Source organism: Eumetopias jubatus, unplaced genomic scaffold (genome assembly GCF_037043125.1).
Source record: "Eumetopias jubatus isolate StellerSeaLion01/CBP00866 unplaced genomic scaffold, mEumJub1_p1.0 scaffold_12, whole genome shotgun sequence".
NCBI lineage: Eukaryota > Metazoa > Chordata > Mammalia > Carnivora > Otariidae > Eumetopias > Eumetopias jubatus.
Window position 1 is genome coordinate 37,761,528 of NW_028274818.1, and position 23,150 is coordinate 37,784,677.

Consider the following 23,150-nt stretch of genomic DNA (forward strand, 5'->3'; position numbering starts at 1 on the left):
TTCAATCCTTTAAGTTCATTGAGGATTGTATTAGGGCCTCACATGCAGTATATTCTGGAGAATGTTTCATGTGTGCTTGAGAAGAATTTGTGTTCTGTGGTTGTTTGGTAGAGTGTTCTGTAGAAATCTCTTAGGTCTAATTGGTTCATAAGGTTATTCAAGTCTTCCATTTCCTTGTTGACCTTTTATTCTATCCATTATTGAAAGTGAGATATTTTGGGGCCCTGTTAGCTGCTTATGTTTATAATTGTTATATCTTCCATCTGGATGGTCCTTATCATTATAACCTACAAAGTTTCTCAAGTTTATTTTTTCTGATATTAGTATAGGCACTTCACCTATCTTTTGGTTACTGTTTGCATGATATATCTTTTTCATCCTTTTACTTTTAATCTGTTTCTTTGAATCTAAATTTTGCCTATAAAAGTTGGATCATGTTTTTTTAATCAGTTTCAACAATCTCCGCCTTTGATTGGAGTGTTTAATCCATTTACATTTAATGTAATTAGATAGGATTTACATCTGCCATTTTGCTATTTTCTATATGTTTTATACCTTTTTGTTTTTCTACATTACTGCTTTTTGTATTAAACAGGTATTTTCTAGGGTACCATTTTAATTCCTTTTTTTTTTTTTATTAAGATCCCAGGATCCTGGGATCATGACCTGAGCCAAAGGTGCTTAACCAATTGAACCACCCAGACATCCCTGCCTTTGTTTTTTTTAACTGTATTTTTTATTTTCTTAGTAGTTACCCTGGGGATTACAGTTAGCATCTTAAAACAATCTAGTTTGGTTGAATACTAACTTAATTTCAATAATATACACAATTTTGGTCCAGTATACCTCCATTGCCTCCCCCACCTCCTTTGTGGTATTATTATCATACAAATTAGATCTTTTTTTAAGATTTATTTATTTGAGGGCGCCTGGGTGGCTCAGTTGGTTAAGCAACTGCCTTCGGCTCAGGTCATGATCCTGGAGTCCCGGGATCGAGTCCCACATCAGGCTCCCCGCTCAGCGGGGAGTCTGCTTCTCCCTCTGACCCTCTTCCCTCTCGTGCTCTCTATCTCCCATTCTCTGTCTCTCAAATAAATAAATAAAATCTTTAAAAAAAAAAAGATTTATTTATTTGAGAGACAGAGCATGGGGGGAGGTGTGCAGAGGGAGAGGGGAAGCAGACTCTTCACTGAGTAGGGAGCCGGACATAGGGCTCAATTTCACAACTTTGAGATCATGACCTGAGCCGAAACCAAGAGTTGGACACTTAACTAAGCCATCCAGGTGCTGCACAAATTAGATCTTTTTACATGCCCACCGATAGAGTTTTGTAATTATTGCTTTATGTGGTTGTCTTGTAGAGCAGTAGAATAAATGAGTTATAAATAAAATACTTTTTTTTTTAAAGATTTTATTTATTTGTCAGAGAGCACAAGCAGGGGAAGCGGCAGGCAGAGCAGGCAGGGGGAGAAGCAGGCTCCCCACTGAGCAAGGAGCCCTGGACCCCGGGATCATGACCTGAGCTGAAGGCAGATGCTCAACTGACTGAGCCACCCAGGCGCTTTAAATAAAATACATTTATACTGTCTTTTATATTTATTTATGTATAGTTGACCCTTGAACAACATGAATTTAAACTGCATGGGTCTACTTATATGCAGATTTTCTTTGATAAATACAGTACAGTACTGTAAATGTATTATCTCTTCCTTATGATTTTTTAAAAATTGTAATTCCAGTATAGTTAATATACAGTGTTATATTAGTTTCAAGTATACAGTGTAGTGATTCAACAGTTCTGTACATTACTCAGTGCTCGCTGTGATAAGTTTACTCTTAATCCCCTTCATCTGTTTCTCCCATTCCCCCCACCCACCTGCCCTGTGGTAACCATCAGTTTGTTCTTTATAATTAAGAGTCTGTTTTCTGGTTTGTCTCCTTTCTTCTTTGTTCTGTTGTTTTCTTTTTTAAATTCCACATATGAGTGAAGTTATACGGTGTTTGTCTTCCTCTGACTGATTTATTTCACTTAGCACTATACTCTCTAGATCCATCCATGTTGCTGCAGACGGCAAGATTTCAATCTTCTTTATGGCTGAGTAATATTCCATGTGTATGTAGTGTGTGTGTGTGTGTGTGTGTGTGTGTGTGTGTGTGTGCACACACCACATTTCCTTTATCCATATTCATTTATCAATGGACACTTAAGCTACTTCTATAATTTGGCTGTTGTAAATTACACTGCAATTAACATAGGGGTGCATATATCTTTTTGAATTAGTGTTTTCATATTCTTTGGTGTAATTACTGGATTGTAGAGTAGTTCTATTTTTTTTTTCTAAGATTTTATTTATTTCTTAGAGAGAGAAAGACAGAAAGCACGAGAGGGAAGAGGGTCAGAGGGAGAAGCAGACTCCCTGCTGAGCAGGAAGCCCGATGTGGGACTCGATCCCGGGACTCCAGGATCATGACCTGAGCCGAAGGCAGTCGCCTAACCAACTGAGCCACCCAGGCGCCCGAGTAGTTCTATTTTTAATTTTTTGAGAACCTCCATACTGTTTTCCACAGTGGCTGCACTAGTCACATTCCCCCTTATGATGTACTTTTTAATGAAAAAAATTTTTTTTCGGATTTTTATTCGTTTATTTGAGAGAGAGAGAGAACACAAGCAGGGGGCAGAGGGAGAAGGAGAAGCAGACTCCCCACTGAGCAGGAAGCCCGACATGGGGCTCGATCCCAGGGTCCTCAGATCATGACCTGAGCCAAAAGCAGACTCTTGACCGACTGAGCCCCCCGCCAAGCACTCCTGGATAATCTTTATTTATCTACCTTCACATTACTTATTCTTTCTTATGCCAGCTCAGATTGTTTTGGGTTGTTTTTATGGGTCAGCAAGGTCACTGAAGTCCTCACTCTGCTATTCAGAAGTCTCTATCTGGAGCATGTCTATTTAGTTGAGACTGAGGGAGGGATAGTCTTCCTGACCTAAATGCCATTGTGTGACAGTTCACAACTCAGATATAATTGGAAAATTGGTAATATAAACTTATTATATAGGCAGGACCAATTCTTCCATTAAACCTTCCCTATTTCTATCTAGCTCTAACTGCCTCATTCAAACATACCCTCAAATATGTGGCTTTAATATGTCATCTAGGGTTCATTCAGTAGAATCACATTGGCACTACTTTAGTTCATTTTTAGTAACTAGAACTCTTTAGGTAGAATTTAGGGTAGATCATCTTACACTACTTACAAACTGTTACAGAGATTCCATTATAGCCATAAAATACTATACTCACATGTGTATAGTGTTTCTTTTGCACGTGTTTTTATATATCTAGTCTTAATGATCATTGGTTTTTGTTCCCCAGTTGTCTAGTTAAAATACTCTGAGAATATTCAAATGACACTTTCTTATTTTAAAGCAAGGCTCTGAGTAATGTTCAAGTAAATGTTGAAAGGACTCTTGCCTTTAATGCTTCAAATTTTATATCTTAAAAATAATATTAATGACCTGAAATCTGTAGGCAAGCACAATGATATGTTTTTCTAGAGAATTTAATGAAGATGTCTACATATAACCAATGGTACTCATTTATAAGGCTGCTGATCATGATTAGCTATATTATAGCAATACCAATAACTATTGAGCACTTAGGTGTTTCAGAGATAGTGACAACTGCTTTACATACATTATCTCATTTAATCCTTTTGGTAACACCATAATATTCACGATGGACAGTAAGGAGGGCACTTGATGTAATGAGCACTGGGTGTTATATGCAACTGATGAATCACTAAATTCTACCCCTGAAACTAATAATACACTGTATGTCAACTATAATGAATTTAAATAAAAAATTTTTAAAAAATATAATCACATTTTATACATAAGCTTATATGAAGCTAAAAGAGATTAAGAATCCTGCCCAAGATTATAAAAGTAATAAATGGCTGAATTAGGTTTACACCTCCGGTATTATTCCAGAGTACTTGCTCTTAATTTTTAAAAGCTTTATCTTTTTTTTTAATTTTTTTTTTTAAGATTTTTATTTATTTGACGGAGACACAGTGAGAGCAGGAACACAAGCAGGGTGAATGGGAGAGGGAGAAGCAGGCTTCCAGCCGAGCAGGGAACCCGATGCGGGGCTCGATCCCAGGACCCTGGGATCATGACCTGAGCCGAAGGCAGACGCTTAACGACTGAGCCACCCAGGCGCCCCAAAAGCTTTATCTTAAATATAGTCTGTGGCCCTAAAATAAATACATACCAATTCTTAATGAGGCTTAATTCATACCTTTTTAGCTTCATTGTAACACCAGTAAATTAGATCTTCCAAATAATTCAACTAGCCATACTTTTTCTTTCTTAGCCCTCATAAGTGAGTTTTTAATGATATAATTATATAGGTATGGATGTGGCTTAGTTAAATGGAACAGAAGTTTATATATACAAATTCTAACAAGTAAGAGAATTATTATTACAAAGCATGGTGAAATAGAAATTATTCTAGTGACAGACCTCTACTTAAATCCCAGTTTTTATACTTTTCTACCTGTATGACCTGGTTAAGCCGCTTAACTTCTCTGCATCCTCCTTTATAAAACTGGAATAAAACAAGATTGTATAAAGATTGAATGGGATACTGTATGCATAGGAAACTAGCACAGTTTTTTAAACTATACTGTCTTCTTTTCCCTTGTTTTCTTAAAAGATAAGTACTTTTGGTACGTGGGAAGAAGTGTATTTTTGTTTTTATTGTTACCTTTATGCTGATACCTTTATATGATATATGATAACTCTTGGTTCTTTCTCTTATAGCTCATTTATTGGTTCCCTAGCATGAACAATACTTAAATTACCAAATAGTCTCTTCTCCCACTTGCTGTTTACCTAGCATCTAATGTAAAGTAATAATCCAAGAAATACCTATATAGCAATTCAAAGCTTCTGCTTTCCATACACTCTTCTCTGTCCCCTCCCTCAACTTTATATTTTTTATTGTGTAATACTTACATGGTTAGAACATGTAACTCTTGTATACTACTATTCTGTTACCTTTATGCCCATTGCTTTTTATTAGTTATACAGGTAATATATTTAATTTTACCATCATTCCTTATGTCAAAGTTTCTCTAATTATTTCTTGGTAATTTGGAGCTCATTTTTTTTTAAGTTTTTATTTAAAGTAATCTCTACACCCAGTGTGGGGCTCAAACTCACAAACCCTAAGATCAAGAGTAACATGGTCTTCCAGCTGAACCAGCCAGGTGCCCCTGGAGCTCATTCTTTAGTAGAGGAACTCATGGGAATATTATCCCCTGAGTTTTGCATGTATAACAACAATTTGTGTGTAGCTTTAATTTTTAAAGATCAACCTGATTTGATATAAAATCCTTGATTCATCTTTCCTTAGGTACCTTAAATACGTTATTCCATTGTCTTCTGATTTCAGTCTGATTTTCTTTCCCTTATATAAAGACTTGGGTTTTTTTGCTTGGATGCCTAAAGGATGTTTTTCCTTTAATGGCCAGGTACTTTACTGGTCATACATAAGTGTTGATTTTTGTAGATAAATTTTCTCAGTTGAATAGTACTATTTCACTATAAAAATCCACTTTTATTTTTATTTTTATTTCTGAAAAGTTTTCTTAAGTAATAGTTTTTAGTATTTCTTTTGTTGCACTGCTTTGTTTTTCTTTGGGGAGGCCAGCTATTCATATGTAGGCTCTTCTTTGGCTCTCTGTGTCTCTTACTTTCTCTTAAAGTCTTATTTTTTTTAATCTCTTTTTTCTGTTGGACTGTTGTTCATCTTTCTTATCTCCATTCCCTTTTTCCTTTTTTGATTACTCTAGTTGTAAGGCAGACTGACAGTATTAGAGACAGTTGAGAGGAAGGGAATGGGTATTATATTAGTCAACCAACAATGCCTGCCACAGGCTAGAATCATTGGAGGGAAGAGTCTGTCTTGAGTAAAATGAAAAATGATATGTTTTTAATGACAATAGGATGGATAATCAGCAACATCAGCTATTTTCTATATAGTTCCTGGGAGGTAGAGAGAAACCCTGCTTTATATGTGGGTGCTAACTGTTACTTCCAATTACATTGTTGATTTTTATTTTGCCAGGACTTAATATTTTTAGTGGTCATTACATTTTATTTTAAAAGACAAGAGAAAGAAATTTATATTTTAACTCTTTGGGACACTTTAATAGTCTGCCTCATTTACTTATTTATTCTTTTTAGCACATATATATCTAAATAAAGTGAAAGAGGAATCCTAGGATTAGCAAAAGCTGATAAAAATTTTAAGATTTATCAGCACATTAGAGCTTACAGAACTAGAAAATCTGAGGTGGAAAACTTCTTTAATAGCGTCATACACCACTTTGTGTAAAATTTGAGACCATAGGTGATATAAAATTAATGATACTATATTTAATAATGCAAAGGTTTTAAAAGCATGAAATTCTTACTAGCTGGTAAGTTATATCTTTTTTAATCACATGTAGTTGGATAATCTGAAAAAGTTTCCTCAGTCTTTGAATTTCTAAAAATAGTATCTCCATTAAGATATTTTTATATGCTCATGGAAATTAACAGTGAAAATTCAGCCAAACAATATGCTTTCTATTTTTCACTGGAATGATTTGAAGTTTCATTTGAATTCCCTGAAACTAGCAGTTCTTAAAATTTTAGGAGGTGGTGAGTTGCTTTCAAAATACGATTTTAAAAAATGGGTTTTCTCCCAAGACAGAATACACAGACACACACAAGAAATTTTCATACCTTCATGACCCCGCTGAAAAGACTGCCCTAGATATATATGTTTATAGTTAAAAATCTTTCTCGTAACTAAAACTTAGTATACAGTTTTAAAATTTGGCAATTAGGGCGCCTGGGTGGCTCAGTTGGTTAAGCGACTGCCTTCGGCTCAGGTCATGGTCCTGGAGTCCCGGGATCGAGTCCCGCATCGGGCTCCCTGCTCAGCGGGGAGTCTGCTTCTCCCTCTGACCCTCCCCCCATCTCATGTGCTTTCTCTCTCATTCTCTCTGTCTCTCAAATAAATAAATAAAATCTTTAAAAAAATAAAATAAAATAAAATAAAATTTGGCAATTAAATGGTCTTAGGGACATCAGAAACTACTAAATGCTGAGTAGGCTGATTCATAGGATCTGTCAGAATATTGTTGCTACATCATTATGTAATCATCTTTTTTTAGGGTGGAATATTAAAGCTGCTCTGATAAATGAAATTGTAGACAGTTGTAGCACTGAGGAAATTTGCTCAATGAAAGTTTTCCTGTTAACGTACTTTAAATCAATTCACCTGAAATTTTTCTGTATTAGAAGTTTACATTTTACATTTAGCTTGTCAGATACTTGATTTTAGAAATTGATTTGATAGGATGAAAAATAAACCTTAAATTAATGAGGGGAATAATCACAAATAATTTCAAAACCTTTCGAAATTTTGTTTCCCCAACGCTGTTCATGAATTTCCTAAAAGTGTGCTAAGTTATAGTTTGTCTTTTTACTTTTTTTCACACTGTAATGGAAATACTAATAAGCAATGGAAAAATGGAATAAATGAAAGAAACAAAGAAAAACTGTTTTAGTAGTAGGTGACTGGTCATCTTTTAATTTACAAAATGTATTATATGGTAATTATTAATTAACAGTTATAAATTATTTTTTATTTTCTTTCCTAAGTATTATTGCTTTGTATTTATTGAGGACAAACAAGATTATAATTTTCTGTACACTGACTTTTAGATAATTAGGGAGGCTTGGCTGCTGTATTAGCCTGGAATACAGGCAGATTATGTAGTATTTTAATTTTCTTTTATTAGTTATTTTCTTTAGTGGTACAGATACTTAAGATGTAATTATGTAGGGTGCTGCCTAAAACATAGACCTTTTTAAGAATAACCTGTATTTAGGGACTAGAAACTCTTCTTTTTGTCCTCTACAATTAGAAATTTAAACTGGAAACATACACATTTTACATTTTACAGTGTACACCTTCTCATTCAAATAGCTCTTAGATTCAGTGTTTAGGCACATCTCATTTAGTTCAGTATATGTTAGGTCTCACATGAATTCTTTCATATATTAAATCAATTTTAAAACCCATTTAAATTGGGACGCCTGGGTGGCTCACTCGATTAAGTGTCTTCCTTCAGCTCAGATCATAATCCCAGGGTCATGGGATGAAGTCCTGCATCCGGCTCCTTGCTCAGCGGGGAGCTTGATTCTCCCTCTGCCTGCCACTCCCCCTGCCTGTGCTCTTTCTCTCTCTCTCCCTCTGACAAATAAAATCTTAAAAAAAAAAAAGTTTCCTCTTGATAGAGTTTGGAAAACATTGGGCCACCATATTCCTTGAAGAGAGCCTTTTCTGTATATACAGTTCATTGAAGTTGCTTCTTAGTCTTTTTGCCTCTCTGGGCCAAACATTTCTGGTTCCTTTAGCTTTTTGTATAGATCTTATTTTCAGATACTTTAATCATCTATGTGTTTGTGCTGTACCTTCTAAAGTCGTTTATTGGTGAAGATCAGAATTTTACATATTTTAACTACCTTAGGAAAGACATGGTCATTATGGAGTAGTAGAATGGTAAGATTACCCATTTTTAGTTACCTTTTTACATTTTGTACTTACATCTTTTAGGGTATTTTTTTGGTTCACAGAAGTAGAAGGACCAGCCATACGTTGAACATATGTGAAATTTTCCAGTTTACTAGAGAAATAACTCCATTGCTGAAAGTATCTATTGTTCTTTGCAGCACTGTTTCTTAGATTCTTAGAGCAAATTATTTCTTCATATAGAAGAATATAGAGGAACTTTAGTAATTACACAGAAACAGTCTCTCCACAACTATGATTTTTATTCATCCAGTAAATATTGTGTTCAAGGCATTCTTCTAAATATTGGGGGTAAAGTATTGAACGAAAAAGCAAAATCTTTTATATTCTAGTGGAAAAGAATGAAAAATAATACTCTGTCAGGGTCTGATAAATACAAGAAAAAAAGTAATGCAGGATAAAGAGTATAGAGAGCATGACCATAGGGACAGGGTACCATTTTATAGAAGCAAAGTCTTAATTGTGCCATCTTGAAGGTTTTCAGCTCTGTAGATCACTAGTGTTTATTTTACTTCTGTCTAACATTACTCAGCATGTGTTTATTAGATAACCTTTTGTTATCATCTCTTCAGTAGTGCTGAGTTGGCTGCATAAAAGCACTTTGCTGCTAATCTTGACTGGTCACTTAATGTTCACTGTGTCGGGTAAATGATGGAGATGAAAACTATGTAAGGAATAATAATGTATCTGTGATAGGCATAGGTTTCAACTGAATATGTGATTTAGAGGATTCAGCAAGTCTCCCAAAAGACATGTGATTATTTTTAGTGGTATTAAGCCTTAAGCCCTATATATCTGATGCAGATCTTAAGAGGTAGAGTATATAGGCTAGTGCATGCCATACTTGACTCATGTTTAACCTGGTCCCACCTTACCACAAATCTTAACTTCCACTGAACTAAGGATCTGTATAAAGATTCTGAGTCTCTGATTCCATACCCACGAACCCATAACCTACACCCATCTACTTCTCAAGACATGTCCTACCTTTCTATAATAAGCCCTTTTTCTTCTTGGCTTATCCAAAATCAAATCAAATGTAGGGCTCAAGTTGCAAGTCCTCCTTAAAACTTTTCTTACTGACTTAATTCCACAATGATATAGCCCTTTTCTAAATGTCTCCTTCACTCATAGTCTGGGCCATATAGTTTTTTTAAGATTTTTTTTTAATAACAAAGGCGAGGGGAGGGACAGAGGGAGAGAGAATTTCAAGCAGACTCCCTGCTGAGTGCAGAGCCCAACACGGGGCTCGATCTCATGATCCTGAGATCATGACCTGAGCTGATATCAAGAGTCAGACGCTCAGCTAACTGCCTGAGCCACCCAGTCAGCCACTCAACTGCCTGAGCCACCCAAGAGTCAGACGCTCAACTGCCTACGCCAACTGCCTGAGCCCCACCCTATGCCCCTGTGCCATATAATTTTTGTGTATATACCATTTTCTATGTTTCCAGTTTTGTCTTCTCTCCCTAACAAGTGAATGAGCTTTTTTGGAGCTATACAGTGCTCAGTATCTGTTCACAGTATACATAGCTAAAAGGAAAACTTCTGACACCAAATGTGTCGATTTTCCACACCAAGAAATTCACCACTTCTCTGTGAACACCAACTGCATGTCCTATAATTTATTCATTTCTGACACTAATGACCCAGAGTTACCACAGACACACAGGTTAAGGGCTCAGTCCCATGAGACCACGCCCCACTTCACATGGCAGTCACGAGTCTTGGCCTCTTGTACTTTTGACCAACTGGCTCTAAGTCTGGGGTTCCCACGACCCACTCCTCAGGTTTGATAATTTGCCATAACTGCCCATAGAACACAGGGAAACACTTCACTTATTGTTACTTACCACTTTATTATAAAGGATACAAGTCAGGAACAGCCAAATGAAAGAGATGCATAGGTTAAGGTATGGAAAAGGGGCTCCATGTACCACCCTCCCATCACCTTGATGTGTTCCCCCACCCAGGAGTTCTCCAAACCCCTTTGTTGAGGATTTTGATGGTGGTCCCATTATGTGAACATGATTCATTAACACTGGCCAGTGGTGATTGAACTCAACTTCCAGCCTCTCTCCCCTCCCTGGAGGATGGAGAGTTGGGGCTGAAAGTTTCAACCCTCTCATCATCACGTTTCCTGTGATAACCAGGCTTCATCCCTCTGGAGTTACCACATTAACTTAAACTCAAGCATGTTTGAAAGGGACTTCTTATAAATAACAAAAAATGCTTCTCTTACCCCTTATCACTCAGGAAATTCCAAGGGTTTTAGGAGCTCTGTGGCAATAACCAGAGACGAAGACCAAGTATATATTTTCTTATATCACAATATCACAGTAGGCCAGTATTGGACATGAAAAACAGGCACTGAGTAGCCAGTGAAAATCTGTAGCAGTCCATGAGACCTTACTAACTCTTCAGAGGACTCTGATCATTTTTGTATCTTTTTGCATGTGTGCAACCCAAAGCAAAATTATTTGTATGATTGGTTGATTAGAAGATTATTTATAAGTAAAAACTGATATCAGTTTCTGTTTTCGTGTTATAATGTCATACTTAACAACTAAAAGATAATAATTAGATCAGATAAGCATCACTCCTTTGGATAGTTGGGCAAAGATGCCTCACACAAAAACATTTATTCAGCTCCCAAAACTGTTGTTAGGCTTAGAATATTATTGAACTCATAGTAGTAAAAATTTGTTATTCTATGGTGAATGATAAGGCCCAGATCTGGTAATGTTTTTTTGTGTGTGTTGTAATGTCTGTAAATTTAGTGTAGCAATCTTTTTTTTTTTCTCCCTTCTATATGTGGCCTGACTACCTAAATGTTAATTGAATGACTATTTTTACTTTGCGATGTAATCTTCCTTTTTCACTTTTAGGGCACTAGATTAATACGTTGTTTTATAGCTTATAAATTAAAGCACATTTGGGGCTATACTCCTGCATTTTATAGATGTTAGGTTACAATAAAAAAAAAACTTGTGTATTTTCCTTTCTTCTTAAAAGATAGATGTAGGTGTGATGGAGGCAAGTTAACTAAACCTTACTTTTTTTTTTTTAAGATTTTATTTATTTGAGAGAAGAGAGAGAGAGCATGAGCGGTGGGGTCAGGGGGAGGGACAGAAGGAGAGGGAGAAGCAGGCTCCGCACTGAACAGGGAGCCCCATGCAGGGCTCAATTCCAGGACCCAGAGATCATGACCCGAGCCGAAGGCAGAGCCACCCAGGTGCACTAAACCGTACTTTTAATTCTGATTTGTGCAGCGAGTGAACATTTCCTATTACTTTTAAGATGCTTTGCACTCATATATATATTTATATTTATATGTATTAGTGTATATATATTTAAATGTAATATATATTATATATTTTTATATATATATTATATATATATAATTTTTTTAAGAGAAAGAGAGGGGGCAGGGAGGGGGAGAGGGGAGCTGGCTCCATGTCCAGCACAGAGCCCAGTGAGGGGCTTAGTCTCACAACCCTGTGCTCATGACCTAAGCCTATACTAAGAGTCCGATGCTTAACTGAGCCACCCAGGTGCCCCTAGATGCTTGGCGCTTCTTAAGTAGACGTCCTGCTGTGACTTCTAGTTTATTCACTGTAGTAAACAGACATTCCTTCCTGAACCCTGAATCTACATAATTTAGTTCATTACTTCCCACATGCAAATAAGGTATGCTGATTTTGATTTAATTTTTTCCCACTATAGTTTTATAGAAAGATGTGAAGTTTTTTTTGCTTTTTATTGTTTTTGATACACACCCCTTACAATTCAGTTTATTCTTATCCGGAGGTTTCTGATCCTGTATTTAAAGAACTCTGGAGATTAAATTGAGGTGGGTTCGGAGTCCACTGGAGAAAGAACATGTTCCCAGTGAGTATGGACTGCAAAATAGTTTTTCTTAGTTAAAAAATTTACAGGTGTCCTTTTTATTTTCTAGCTCCTGTAATTTCAGGAGCTTAGGAGCCAAATTGTTACCAACTCATCACATTTTCTAATGAGGTCGGAAATCTCCCTCCAAGGGTGGTAGGGAAGGTATGTTTAGTATGAAGGGATAAATTTGGGTAAAATTTTATAGGCATCATCTTAACTTTTATTTGACTTTCTTTCATAGTTGGTGTATGAATTCTTCTTAAGATTTTTGGAGAGCCCCGATTTCCAGCCTAGCATTGCAAAGCGATACATTGATCAGAAATTCGTACAACAGGTAAGGAATTCTTAATGTCTTAAATTTTCTTATATTTGTCTTAGCAATGACTTATTAATTTGATTAAAATAGTCTTTCAAAACTTAAATGGTTTATTTCACTTTAACAGTATGTAATACTCTTACCAGACAATTAGGATAAAGGTGAAGTAGCTTTGAGAATACAAGAGTATTTTAAGCAAGAGTGAACTTCTAATGAAGTCAATTGAATTATCTTATCCAATACTGAATTTTCAGTATTTATAAAGACCAGAAAAGCAAGCCTTTCTGGACAATCTGAGAAAATTTGTTATGATCATTCAATCTAAAGAAGCCTTCTTTTAAATTTTTAAGTCTTTGAACTTGAACTTTGACATATGTTTTAAGCATTGTGTCTTTGAAATGACAGAAAAAATGGAAATGGAATCATTGTTTAGGAGTTTGGGCATTAGGCTCCTTTCCTGTTACTAATTACCAGTGACCTTTCCTTTTTCCTTTCCCCTTCCCACCTTAGGCATTCTAGCCACCCAGTTCCTAAGCCACAGATAAATGGGATCTTTAAGAAGAAAAGGAAATAGAGTGAAACATAATGTGATGCCTTCTTTTATTTATTCTTTTTTATTTTTATTTTTTAAGATTTATTTGTTTGAGAGAGAGAGCACGCACAAGTGGGGGGAGGAGCAGGAGAGAGAGAACCTCAAACAGACTTCCTGTTGATCACGGAGCCTGACACAGGGCTCAATCCCAGGACCCTGAGATCATGACAAGCTGAAATCAAGAATCGGCCACTCAAATGACTGAACCACCTAGGCTCCCCCTTCTTTTATTTTATAAATTGGTTATTAGCTATTATTTTTTGGAACCTACATACTGAAAATTAATTTCTCAGAATGTGTTCATTTTTATTTTCAAAATCTTTTCAACAATGTAAAAGCCTCTTTTTAACTATGGGGAATTGGCTGGCCCTAGACAAGATTGTGAAGTAGACCAGATCTTTCTATGTTCATTTTTTCTCTGGAAACTTATCAGTATGTAAGGTCTCATTAGGAATTTGATGCTCCCCTCTTCTAAAGTTGTTTGCATTTTCAAGAAAGGTAGAAGATGAGTGATAGGGTAGTGATGAACCCAGTGCTAAGGCTGGGATTAAAGTTGTTGGGAGGGCCTTTTCGAACCTCTTACCACCACTGTATGTTAAAGATTCTACAAACGTGACTTCCACATATTTGGAATTGATTTTTGGTCATTTATACCTACCTCTGACCTCTATACATGAAGTATTCTGACTAGTTGCTGTGAGTATATTGATTAATGGAGAATATTGTCAAGAATATGTCCTTCAGCCATTCAAGCCGTTCCTCAAATTATGAAGAAATATTAGGTGTGTGCTAACAGTAAAATTTACATTTCATTCACAAGTAAAAATGAGATTAGATGGAGCTTTGTTTTGGTAATTGCAAATAAATGCACATTTATTTCCTTCTGTAGCTCTTGTGTGCTACAGAAGGAATATAGTATATTAAGGAACTCTGTAATACCATATTAAATTGTGTTTAAGATAAAAAGCAGGTTGAGAGGAACAGTTGCATTAGTGCTTCTTCAGTCTGGAGCTTGAGGTATTTCTGCTGCTGGATTATTCTGTGGGTTTGAGGGGGATCAAGAAGAAAACTGTGAGAGTGGGACCCATTTTCTACCTTCCCTGAATACCTGAACTATCTGAAAGCCAAAGCCCAATAATTTGTTCTTAGCAGTTTAGATGACTATGCTTTCATAGATCACTTCTCTTATTCTTATGTTACTTTTGTATATAAGGGAATTCTCAGCTTTTGTATTTTGAAATTATTTGATTATGTGGTAATTTTAAGACTTAAAAGTACAGGAAAAAAAACTTAAGTATAAATGTGGACATTCATTATTTCAAGAGAAAAAAACACTTGCATAATTCCAAGTTATGTTCAAGTCATAGGATTTCAGAAGAAAAAAGGAAGCTAAGAATTATTGAGTGCATATTTTTATGTGCCAGGCACTGTTCTTCTATGCTTATAAAGAACTAGACTATGTCTAATTCCACACAGCTAGTGGCTGGGACAGTCAGGATTGGAACTAGACTATGATATTACCTTCACTTAAAAAAAAAAAACAAAAACAAGATTAGGCTCAACCTTCCTCATTTTATCAATGATGAAAAAGCTCAGAGGTTATGAATTACCCTTAAAAGCAGTTAGATATAAGTATCACAGCCAGAATAAGAAACAATTTCTTGATGATGAGGTTTATATGTGTTTTATTACATGAATTTATATTTATTTATTTATATCTATTTATATTTCTAAATAGATTATTTTATTTAGATTAATACTTTAAAATAGGTTTCTTTAAATAGATTTGAAACTTGGTTAACAGCTATTCTCTAGTTTAATATTTTCTCCTGAGGATCAGCTTGTACTAGATTATATTTGTTCTTGAATTAAACATGTCAGCCTTAACAATTAGGGGCCCCTTTCATTAATTTGAAAGCTTATCTTCTAAGTAAACCCAACATCAGAAACTTGGATTTGACTGTCTCAAGTGAGTAGTTTAGCCATTTTTAATTAGAATAATTTGAACTGAATTTATTAGGTATATAAACACAAATTCTTATACTCTAGGTATTTTTGGCTAGAGCCTCATTCAGGACTTTAATAACCTAGTGAACAAAGAATGCAAACTATAAACAAGACACTTGTTTAAGGACATATAAATATGACTAAAGTCATCACTGCCCTCAAAAAATATTCACTCTAGTAGAAGAGATGTATATGTAAACAGTTACATATAATTCAAGACAGAATGGGAAAAGAACTTTCAGGTTCTGAGCTTGCCATCTTGACTGTAATTATCAATATCAAAGTACAGAACATAGAATTTCTTGATGACTTCATATATGTAATTATATTCTATAGAGAAGGGAGTATTTTAAAATTTTTTCCTAAGAAAATCAAATTATTTTTTTTAAGGATTTTATTTATTGAGAGAGAGAGAGAGCATGAGAGAGGGGAGAGTCAGGGGGAGAAGCAGACTCCCCGCCGAGCAGGGAGCCCGATATGGGACTTGATCCTGGGACTCCAGGATCATGACCTGAACGAGGGCAGTCACTTAACCGACTGAGCCACCCAGGTGCCCCAAAAATCAAATGTTTTATTTAAAATACAGTAATGCCATTTTTTGACAGAAGAAATTCACTTTACCATTTTAAAAATGGAAATTTGAGCTTTTGACTTTAAATTTTTCATAGATCTCTTTATCCTGCCTTTGCTGAAGAGTTGTGTAGAGAGGTATAGGAAAATGATGATTTGGCCAGTTTGAACTGGTTTAAAATTTTGCAGCCGGTTGCTAAGGTGACTTTAAAAATCTGTGGTCTCTCATCTTTTATTTCATTATTTCACGAATGATTTTTGCTCTATTAGCATGTATCTGCTGACTTGATTTTTAGTGTAAAACCACAAAACAGCTTTGGTTTGTATAAATCATTCTAGTAAACTGTAAATACTCATTTGCACATGTGTACTTTTTAAACTTCATTTATTTATAATGACTTGCAGTTTGCAAGCTTAAGATTTTTGTATGTCATTTTAAATTATTAGCACTAAAAATCTCTCAAATCTCAACACTCTAAAATTATGAGCCATGGTTAGTAGTCAAGAATAGAATTTTAAAATGAGTGGCAAGGCAAAAATAAAAAAAAATCCCACTTTTTTTTGAAGGGTTTATATTATTATGTTTTTTGAAATGAAGTGAAAAGAAATATTCCTTAAGCTTTTCTTTAGCTTCATTATTTAGCAAGAATAAAATCAACCTAAGGCAGAATCTTTAAGAATCTTTAAAAAATGTTTTAAAGATTTCATGGTTTATCTCTAAATCAAATTAAAAAAAAGTGAAGTTTTAGCTCAATTATTTTTAAAAAGTAATTTCTCAGATTTTTTTTAAAGCTCCTGGAGCTTTTTGATAGTGAAGATCCCAGAGAACGTGACTTCCTGAAGACTGTTCTGCACCGAATTTATGGGAAATTTCTTGGATTAAGAGCATTCATCAGAAAACAAATTAACAACATTTTCCTCAGGTAAACTTGTCATATATTCATATACAGCACTTTTTTCCCCCTCCATGTTTTCTTTTTATTCCACTTCCTTTAGATTAATTTTTAGTATCTGAACTCTGTTAATTGATAGTATTTGAGTTATTTTTAGCATATTTTGTGGGTGTCATTTGGTTGCATATAACTTTTTAGAAACTTGTAACTACTCATGTGAGTGGATAGTAGTAATGAAGACTGTTTTTAATAGGTAATACCAGTGTTCATGTTTAAAATTCATTGAATTTGTCTAGTTACTTCTTTGAGCTTCTTAAGAAAATATGTATAAATATTGTTTAAATCATTTGCTCTTGAAAGTACTTTCATTTGTTTTTCTGACAAAGCTAATTAAATTTATATGGAGCCTATATTTTCACTATTTTATAAATGATAATCTGTTAAGTAGTTCCTTCTAATTAGGAGATTTAGCTTTAATATACCCATATTTCAGGTTTGGTTTGTTTGTTTTCATTGGAAATCTGGCAGAATTAGGCTAGCATTCCCACGTTGTAACAATTAGAAATCAAATCAGTAACAGCTGTCTCCCCTAGAGAGCGCATCTTTCTGCAGGTCTCTGTCCTTCTCTCCTAAGTCCACTTTACTCATTTAACACCTTCCCTGTCCTGTAGTCATTTGCGTTTATGACTTCCTGCTTTAATAGCAAACCTAATCTTGGAAAGCTAGGCAGCCTGTGTAGTTTAGGTTTAGCAAAGCTATGAATAAAAGTGGCTTTATTACATATGGGTCTTTTTCTCATGGATTTTCCTATGGGTGGAGGTTTCCTATTTTGAAAAGTGTTTCCTTGAGAAAACCCATCTTTCTTTTAAATTTTTAGGTAAAATAAAATATTCCAGGTGAAATAATATTCCACTATCTTTGTGGCTAGTTTTAGCTAAAGAAGTAACTAATTTGGGACAAAATAGTTTACAAAGAATTCCTGAAGCATGCTTGTACGTTTCTTATAGTTGCCCTTAGGATTGATTTCTTTACCTTTCTGCCTCTTCTCTCAGTTTAGTTTTCTAATGTTTGAGTTTTCATTACATCTATCTTTATTTTAAATTCAGGTTTATATATGAAACAGAACATTTCAATGGTGTTGCTGAACTCCTTGAAATATTAGGAAGGTAAGTCAGTTTTTTTGTTTTTAAAGAGTTAAATAACTTTGAATGTTTTATGTATTAGAATCTTCGCTGGGGTGGAGAAATTATTTTGTATTTTAGAGTTTAAATATAGAGCACAAGACATGGTTTCTCAACTGAATTCTTTTTATAGCTTTTAAGCGGTCAGCATATTAAAGTACTTGGCCATGCAAGACATCTGTTTTAGAATAGGCTGCCTGCTTTTGAAGCTGTGGCATGTTTTATGCCTGATCTTGCCAGACTGCCTCAGAAACTTCTAGGATTTGATTGGGAAGAAATGAAGTAAACTATTGTGAATCTTTGATAAACTTATAAGAATTCTTGTTGAGATATTGATAAGCCAGTCCTAATCCATCTGTTCTTTTTAGAAGAATCTATAACCTTTTAGTTTACATGAACATTTTGCCTTCCTTACTCATCACATAGCAGTATTAACTTGAGATTAGGCCCCCTCTATTTATAGTTAGAGAATGATTATGGAGAAAATTCTTAATTTCAGATCTTTCAGCAAAGTAGGAGAAACTTCAAAATTTACGTCAGAAAATACTTTTCGCTTCAGAAAATATTGAAAGTTCTAACAGCATTGTGATATTGACTCCCCTGTGGCTTTAGGTAGGAGAATAAAGGCAATAATGCATAAATAAAGTGATAGGCTTTATAGAAAATGAAGGTAGAAATTACTTAGTGGGACTTTAATTGGCAGTCCCAGTTTTCTTTTGGGATCATTGAATGACTTAGAGGAACCAGACTTGTTTGAAGATGGGTAAGTCATTCAACACCAGGATTGAAGCAGAACACTATTCCTTATGCGATCATAGATACAATTTTTGGAAATAAAGTAGTAACTACTTAACCCTTCCCCCTGCCTTTTTTTCCCTCCAGTATTATCAATGGCTTTGCATTGCCACTGAAAGCAGAACATAAACAATTTCTAATGAAGGTTCTTATTCCTATGCATACTGCAAAAGGATTAGCTTTGTTTCATGCTCAGGTAAGTTTCAGAAAATTTCAAATGAAATGGATATTGTTTCAAAGGCTGATATAAAGGCAGAGAAATTGAGAAATATTAAGGCAGCAATTTTAGGTATAATTAAGCAATTTGCTTTGTAAATTGCTCAAGGCAAATTTTCCTTATAATTTAAAAGTATTATGATATTTAGCTTTATTAAATAAGCTCAGTGCACTTTAAGTGTAAATATAAGAGAGATAACATCAAGTTTTCTTTTCTGGTCCAGGCCCTGACTTTGAATGAGTCCCACATATCTGCAGAATGTTCCATCTAGCATAGATAGCATAGTTGGACAGTGATTTTAGTCTCCATGAGTATTTAGAGAATAATACCCTGTCAGTACAGGTATACATGCAGAAACATGCTGAAAAACTTAAATGTTAGCTTTAGTCTTGTTTCACTTAACTTTACATTCAGAAGGTAATTACTGAAAAAAGAACATATTTTTTGACCTAGAAGTTACTTTCAAGGTTAAAAGTTACACAGTAGTGAGTATATTCATGTTTATGTATTGAGATAGAGTAAAATGTATTAAAATGAGGTAGTCCTTTTTGTTAACTAAATATAAAAATCCTGTATCACTGTTATTTCATTCATTAATATTTATAAACTGTCCCTTACATTTTAGCTAGCCTACTGTGTCGTACAGTTCCTGGAGAAGGATACTACACTAACAGAACCAGTAAGTGTTCTATTTCTTTTTATGTCTCTAATGTGCATTGTAGCATTTTGTTGTACCTTTCTTTATACCATTGTAAAGTTGTCAAAGAGTAGTAGTAATATACTTTAAAGTCCTTTAGAAGGAATGTTAAGTTAATCTGCATTGAAACAACAGTGTTGGGAGGGGGAGTTCTCACAAGTTAGAAGTTGTATCTTGAATAACATAAATATAGATTAATATTAAAATATCATAGTTGAGATGTTTGATGACAGGATCCAATGACTGCAGTGAAATTTTATATGCATATTATCTTCACTGGTAATCTTTTTATTCTTCGTTCACCTTTTTTTTTTTAAGATATACTTATTTTTAGAGAAAGAGTGTGCACATGAGCTGAGGGAGGGGCATAGAGAGAGGGAGAGAATCTCAAGCAGACTCCCCACTGAGCATGGAGCCCTACTTGGGGCTCCATCCCATGACATGAGCTGAAAACAAGAGTTGGATGCCCAGTCGACTGAGCCACCCAGGCTACCTTCATTCACCTTTTAAAATTAAAACATACTGTGAGAGTCCTTGGAGTTTTGCTTTGTTTTTAGAAATAGGATTTTCCCTCTTATTAATGATAAACCACATGATAGGGATTGGAAACATTTCCTTGCCTTTGGTGATCAAGATGTAATCTTGGAATAAAGGTTGTTTATGAATCAACATAGCAGTTCAGTCTTTGAATTCTGTTTGCCTACAATGAGAAGAATCAGGAGAGAATAAAAATGTTATGAAAATTGAAGATCCAAGAAAAGAAAAGGTAGGGAGAAAATAGAAAAGTATGAAAGCAAACAGAACAACCTTTTAACATTGGTGAAGTGAGTATTTTGAGAGAATGTTTTCAAGGCATCCTAAATCTAAATATTTAAACTTAAGAGTTCTTGAAGAATAGCAAAAGATTTGAAGGATTTAAATAAGATTTTCTTTTATGAAGTTACTTAGGCTATCCTTAGGCATGCTTGAAAAGATTATGAACTTAGTGCTCTTCCTCTGACTTGAACTTCCTTCCTGTAAAGGAACAAGAGATATTTTTCCACTCCCTACTACTTGTGAGTTTTTGAACTTTTAGACTTGCAGATCTTTCTGGAAACAGCTAAAAAAAACCAGTTTTTAAAGATAAATCAGGAGAATTAGAAGCCTCGTATTCACATGAAACCACATAAACTTCTAAAGTGAATTAAAACTTAATATAAATCCATGGTACCTCTCCTCAGAATTAAGACAAAACCCATAACATAATAAGTCATGGTTCATAATTGCATTATAGACAGATGTAATATAAATATAAATTAATATGGGGTGGGTAGGGGAGAAGATAGGTGATTTCTTTTTAAAGAGTAGATTGGAGAGGGGGATGATGGCTAGATGTCTGTCTTACGTGAGCTGAGTTAATGGAAATAGAAACAGGATGAGGAGGTAGGGGAAGGTAAATGTCCAAGTTGACAAAGGAAAATATTTTTCAATTCATAAAGATTTGTAGATACATAGATCTGGCAGTTTCTACCACAGGCCATTCAGCACCCAAATTATGGCCATGATACTTGGGTTTGAGCCTTCACACTCATTCTCTAGAAACCTGGTGTTCATATCAAAGCTTCCTACAAATTATAAATAAGTCAGAGCTTTGGCTAGTTTATTACATTATTTGTGTACCTGTATCTTCAATTGAAATTATTTTTCTAAAATGGAAATGACTTTATTGTTACTTCTGTTTATGAAAATAACGTGTATTAATTTGGTTCACACAATACAAAATCATAAAGCACAAGTTAGAGGAAATTCCTTAAAATCTTGTTCCCTAAAAGATAACCATCTTTGGTGAATATATTCCTAGAAATTTTTTCTATGCATACATATGTGTAGGTTAAACAGTGGGACAGTGCTGACCAGGTTTTTTCACTTCTCAGTATAATGTGGCTACCTTACCACGTTAATCTCTTTCATTGTTTTCACTGGTAACATCAAATTCCATAACACATTTAATCTTCAGTTAATGGGCACATGAATAGTTGAAACATGTTGCTGGGTGAGGGGATGTTTAGGGTGTTGGAATTTTTGTGTCTGTCTGTGGTGCTGGTAATAAAAAAAAAAAAACACCTGTGTGTGTATAAAAGTCTTGAAATCTATGTGTGTATAAAAGCCCGCAGGACAGCACACCAAAAAAAATTTTTTTTTACTGTACATGAATTTTTTTAAGTATTTAAAAAAATTTTTATGTAATCTCTACACCCAGTTGGGGCTCAAACTCATGACCCCGAGATTAAGAGTTGCATCTCTATCAACTGAACCAGCCAGGTGTCCCATGTATATAAATGTTTAAAAATCATTAAAATTAAAACCATGTGGCTGGGTCAAAGAGTACATGGAAATTTTAACATATCCCAAGTTGCCTTCCAAAAAGTTTCAACAATTTAATATTTCAGTCCAGAGTCTGAAGATGCCTTTTCCCTCACCCTGGCCAATGCTGAAAATTAAGCTTTAGAAAATTTTTGCTAGTCAAATAGGTGTGAAATATTTTTTAAATTTTTTTTAAAGATTTTATTTATTTGCTAGCGAGAGGGAGCACGAGCAGGGGGAGCGGCAGGCAGAGGGAGAGGGAGAAGCAGGCTCCCCACTGAGCAGGGAGCCCGATGCGGGGCTCAATTCCCGGATTCTGGGATCATGACCTGAGCTGAATGCAGACGCTTAACCACATGAGCCACCCATGCGCCCCTGAAATATTATTTTTTAAAGATTTTATATTTACTTGGAGAGAGAGAGCATGAGTGAAAGGAGAGGGAGGGGGAAAAGGAGACTCCCCATTGAGCAGGAAGCCTGACTTGGAGCTGGATCCCAGGATCCTGAGATCATGTCCTGAGTCAAAGATGTTTAACTGAGCCACCCAGGCACCTGGTATGAAATACTATTTTAATATGCTTTTTTTTATTATTACTACAAGGATTAAGCCATCCTTTTATATAGTTATTGGTCATTTACATTTTTGGGTCGTTTGCCTACTTTTAATCATTTTCCTGTTAATAGTTTGCAAAAAGTTTTTATCCATTTGGAGTTTCTAAGTTTGAATATAGTTTTTAATCTTTACCCTTAAAGAACTAAAAAAAATAAATTATGTAGTGGAATCTATTCATCATCATGGTTTTTGGCTTTGATGTCATGCTAAGAAAAATCTTTTAAGAGAGAGTGGTGGGTGCGGGAGTGAGGGGAGGTGGAGGGACAGAGGGAGAGAATCTTAATAAGCAGGCTCCACACCCAGCACAGAGCCCCATGTGGTGCTTGATCTCAAACCCTGAGGTCATGACCTGATCCAAAATAAGAGTCCGATGCTTAACCA

At 35.0% G+C, this 23,150-nt stretch overlaps 1 protein-coding gene across 2 annotated transcripts in view; it reads left to right on the top strand.

Moving 5' to 3' along the window:
* Positions 1-23,150, top strand: part of PPP2R5A (protein phosphatase 2 regulatory subunit B'alpha) — a 65,197-nt gene that overhangs the window by 34,729 nt on the left and 7,318 nt on the right. For both annotated transcript variants that reach the window (XM_028125797.2, XM_088016952.1), the window contains exons 4-8: positions 12,787-12,879; positions 16,823-16,953; positions 18,030-18,089; positions 18,987-19,095; positions 19,742-19,795. In XM_028125797.2, the coding sequence (XP_027981598.1) occupies positions 12,787-12,879; positions 16,823-16,953; positions 18,030-18,089; positions 18,987-19,095; positions 19,742-19,795 (447 nt within the window). The remainder of the gene's footprint in view (positions 1-12,786; positions 12,880-16,822; positions 16,954-18,029; positions 18,090-18,986; positions 19,096-19,741; positions 19,796-23,150) is intronic.